We start from the raw sequence: 4,237 nt of genomic DNA, 5'->3' as shown, positions 1-4,237 counted from the left end.
TTCCCCCTGTCTAGACAAGCCCAGCGTTGGGTTTCAGTAGCCAAGCTCGAGTATAAGCTCTTCTAAGGTAGCCCAGCCTTGGGTTTCAGTTGCCAAATTCACCTTTAAACCCTTCTGAGGTAGCCCAGGTTGGGTTTTAGTAGCCAAGCTCAGGTTTAAGCCCCTCTGAGGTAGCCAAGCATTGGGTTTTAGTAGCCAAATTGACCTTTAAGCTCTTCTAAGGAAGCCCAGCCTTGAGTTCTGGTAGCCCAGCTCAGGTTTAAGCCTTTCTGGGGTAGCCAAGCGTTGAGTTTTGGTAGCCACGCTTGGCTTCCCCCTGTCTAGACAAGCCCAGCGTTGGGTTTCAGTAGCCAAGCTCGAGTATAAGCTCTTCTATGGTAGCCAAACATTGGGTTTTAGTAGCCAAATTCACCTTTAAGCCCTTCTGAGGTAGCCAAGCATTGAGTTTTAGTAGCCAAGCTCACTTCTAAGCTCTTTTGCAGTAGCCAAGCCTCTGGTTCTAGTAGCCAAGCTCACCTTTAAGCTCTTCTGTGGTAGCCCAGGATGGATTTTAGTAGCCCAGCTCAAGTTTAAGCCCATCTAAGGTAGCCCAGCCTTGATTCCTAGTAGCCCAGCTCAGGTTTAAGCTTTTCTGGGGTAGCCAAGCGTTGAGTTTCAGTAGCCACGCTTGACTTCCCCCTGTCTAGACAAGCCCAGCGTTGGGTTTCAGTAGCCAAGCTCGAGTATAAGCTCTTCTAAGGTAGCCAAGCCTTGGGTTTCAGTAGCCAAATTCACCTTTAAGCTCTTCTGAGGTAGCCAAGCATTGAGATTTAGTAGCCACGTTCATCCTTAAGCTCTTCTAAGGTAGCCAAGCATTGGGCTTTGGTAGCCAAATTCACCTTTAAGCCCTTCTGAGGTAGCCAAGCCTTGGGTTTCAGTAGCCAAGCTCAGCCTTAAGCTCTTCTATGGTAGCCAAGCTTTGGGCTTTGGTAGCCAAGCTCACCTTTAAGGTCTTCTATGGTAGCCAAGCCTTGGGTTTCAGTAGCCAAGCTCACCTTTAAGCTCTTCTGTGGTAGCCCAGGATGGATTTTAGTAGCCAAGCTCAGGTTTAAGCCCCTCTGAGGTAGCCAAGCATTGGGTTTTAGTAGCCAAATTGACCTTTAAGCTCTTCTAAGGAAGCCCAGCCTTGAGTTCTGGTAGCCCAGCTCAGCCTTAAGCCATTCTGGGGTAGCCAAGCGTTGAGTTTTGGTAGCCACGCTTGATTTCCCCCTGTCTAGACAAGCCCAGTATAAGCTCTTCTATGGTAGCCAAGCGTTGGGGTTTAGTAGCCAAGCTCAGCCTTAAGCTCTTTTGCAGTAGCCAAGCCTCTGGTTCTAGTAGCCAAGCTCACCTTTAAGCTCTTCTTTTGTAGCCCAGGATGAATTTTAGTAGCCCAGCTCATGTTTAAGCCCATCTAAGGTAGCCAAGACTTGAGTCCTGGTAGCCAAGCTCAGGTTTAAGCCTTTCTGGGGTAGCCAAGCGTTGAGTTTTGGTAGCCACGCTTGGCTTCCCCCTGTCTAGACAAGCCCAGCGTTGGGTTTCAGTAGCCAAGCTCGAGTATAAGCTCTTCTATGGTAGCCAAACATTGGGTTTTAGTAGCCAAATTCACCTTTAAGCCCTTCTGAGGTAGCCAAGCATTGAGTTTTAGTAGCCAAGCTCACTTCTAAGCTCTTTTGCAGTAGCCAAGCCTCTGGTTCTAGTAGCCAAGCTCACCTTTAAGCTCTTCTGTGGTAGCCCAGGATGGATTTTAGTAGCCCAGCTCAAGTTTAAGCCCATCTAAGGTAGCCCAGCCTTGATTCCTAGTAGCCCAGCTCAGGTTTAAGCTTTTCTGGGGTAGCCAAGCGTTGAGTTTTGGTAGCCACGCTTGACTTCCCCCTGTCTAGACAAGCCCAGCGTTGGGTTTCAGTAGCCAAGCTCGAGTATAAGCTCTTCTAAGGTAGCCAAGCCTTGGGTTTCAGTAGCCAAATTCACCTTTAAGCTCTTCTGAGGTAGCCAAGCATTGAGATTTAGTAGCCACGTTCATCCTTAAGCTCTTCTAAGGTAGCCAAGCATTGGGCTTTGGTAGCCAAATTCACCTTTAAGCCCTTCTGAGGTAGCCAAGCCTTGGGTTTCAGTAGCCAAGCTCAGCCTTAAGCTCTTCTATGGTAGCCAAGCTTTGGGCTTTGGTAGCCAAGCTCACCTTTAAGGTCTTCTATGGTAGCCAAGCCTTGGGTTTCAGTAGCCAAGCTCACCTTTAAGCTCTTCTGTGGTAGCCCAGGATGGATTTTAGTAGCCAAGCTCAGGTTTAAGCCCCTCTGAGGTAGCCAAGCATTGGGTTTTAGTAGCCAAATTGACCTTTAAGCTCTTCTAAGGAAGCCCAGCCTTGAGTTCTGGTAGCCCAGCTCAGCCTTAAGCCATTCTGGGGTAGCCAAGCGTTGAGTTTTGGTAGCCACGCTTGATTTCCCCCTGTCTAGACAAGCCCAGCGTTGGGTTTCAGTAGCCCAGCTCAAGTATAAGCCCTTCTAAGGTAGCCAAGCCTTGGGTTTTAGTAGCCAAATTCACCTTTAAGCCCATTTTAGTAGCCAAGCTCAGGTTTAAGCCCCTCTGAGGTAGCCAAGCATTGGGTTTTAGTAGCCAAATTGACCTTTAAGCTCTTCTAAGGAAGCCCAGCCTTGAGTTCTGGTAGCCCAGCTCAGCCTTAAGCCATTCTGGGGTAGCCAAGCGTTGAGTTTTGGTAGCCACGCTTGATTTCCCCCTGTCTAGACAAGCCCAGTATAAGCTCTTCTATGGTAGCCAAGCGTTGGGGTTTAGTAGCCAAGCTCAGCCTTAAGCTCTTTTGCAGTAGCCAAGCCTCTGGTTCTAGTAGCCAAGCTCACCTTTAAGCTCTTCTTTTGTAGCCCAGGATGAATTTTAGTAGCCCAGCTCAAGTTTAAGCCCATCTAAGGTAGCCCAGCCTTGATTCCTAGTAGCCCAGCTCAGGTTTAAGCTTTTCTGGGGTAGCCAAGTGTTGAGTTTCAGTAGCCACGCTTGATTTCCCCCTGTCTAGACAAGCCCAGCGTTGGGTTTCAGTAGCCAAGCTCGAGTATAAGCCCTTCTAAGGTAGCCAAGCCTTGGGTTTTAGTAGCCAAATTCACCTTTAAGCCCTTCTGAGGTAGCCAAGCATTGGGGTTTAGTAGCCAAGCTCACCTTTAAGCTCTTCTTTTGTAGCCCAGGATGGATTTTAGTAGCCAAGCTCAGGTTTAACCTTTTCTGGGGTAGCCAAGTGTGGAGTTTCGGTAGCCACGCTTGGCTTCCCCCTCTCTAGACAAGCCCCATTTCCAAGACACTCACCGGCCGAGCCCTTTGGGCTAGTTGGGGGGGGGGAGGTGTAGTCCCCGACTCTGTGACATCATCAAGGGGCGGGGCTTCGGTTTTTGGGGTGAGAAACGGGACTCGGGGGAAATTCTCAGGCCCCACGGCAACTTCCTCCTTCTCAGGGGCCACCAGTTTCATTTCGTGGCCACTTCCTCCTCCTTTCGGGCAACCTGGGCTACCAGCTCCCCCCTCCCCCTCCACGCCCCCCAAAAAAGTGGTGGCCACTTGGGCAAGGACTTGTTCCTCTGCTGGCCACTGGCTCTTCTAAGGTAGCCCAGCGTTGTGTTTTGGTAGCCAAGCTCAGCCTTAAGCCCTTCTAAGGTAGCCCAGCGTTGGATTCTGGTAGCCAAGTTCAGGTTTAAGCCCTTCTAAGGTAGCCAAGCGCTGGCTTTTGGTAGCCAAGCTCCAGGAGAGGGACAACTGGGGCCACCAGAGCTCCACGGGGGGGTGGTCCATGCCAGTAGCCCCCCCAACACCCCTCTCAACGATGGTCTTCTCCTTCGTAGCCAAAGCCACCGCCCCCAAGGTCTACCCCTTGGTGCCCTGCGACTGCGACGACCCCACGGTCAGCGTGGCCTGTTTGGCCGCCGACTTCTTCCCCGAACCGGCCACCATCTCCTGGACCAGCCCCGTCTCCGGGCAGCAGGCCACCTTCCCAGTTCTCCCAGTTGCTGGAGGCTACTACAACCTCATCTCCCAGTTCACCGTCCCGGTCAACCAGGTGGACAACAACTTCCAGTGCACGGTGGCCCACAGCCCCACGGGGACCACCACCAAGACCATCGAAAGTGGCGGTAAGTTGCCCCTGGGGCTCATGTGACCTCTTGGTGGCCACCAGCTTGGGTCAGGGTTGGTGCTGGCCTTGTGTCATGTCTCGGTGGCCACC

General features: G+C 51.5%; 1 gene segment (V, D, J or C); it reads left to right on the top strand.

Moving 5' to 3' along the window:
* Positions 1-3,838: 3,838 nt before the first annotated feature.
* The window catches only part of LOC106899897, a gene marked incomplete at its 3' end in the record, with an annotated part of 12,641 nt that continues 12,242 nt past the window's right edge, over positions 3,839-4,237 (top strand). The window contains 1 exon segment of the C gene segment in view: positions 3,839-4,145. Within this exon segment, the coding sequence occupies positions 3,839-4,145 (307 nt within the window).

The sequence above is a fragment of the Calidris pugnax genome, unplaced genomic scaffold (genome assembly GCF_001431845.1).
Source record: "Calidris pugnax isolate Ruff unplaced genomic scaffold, ASM143184v1 scaffold1001, whole genome shotgun sequence".
NCBI classification, from domain to species: Eukaryota; Metazoa; Chordata; class Aves; order Charadriiformes; family Scolopacidae; genus Calidris; species Calidris pugnax.
Note: the sequence above shows the minus strand (reverse complement) of the source record. Positions and strands in the feature narration are given on the sequence as shown.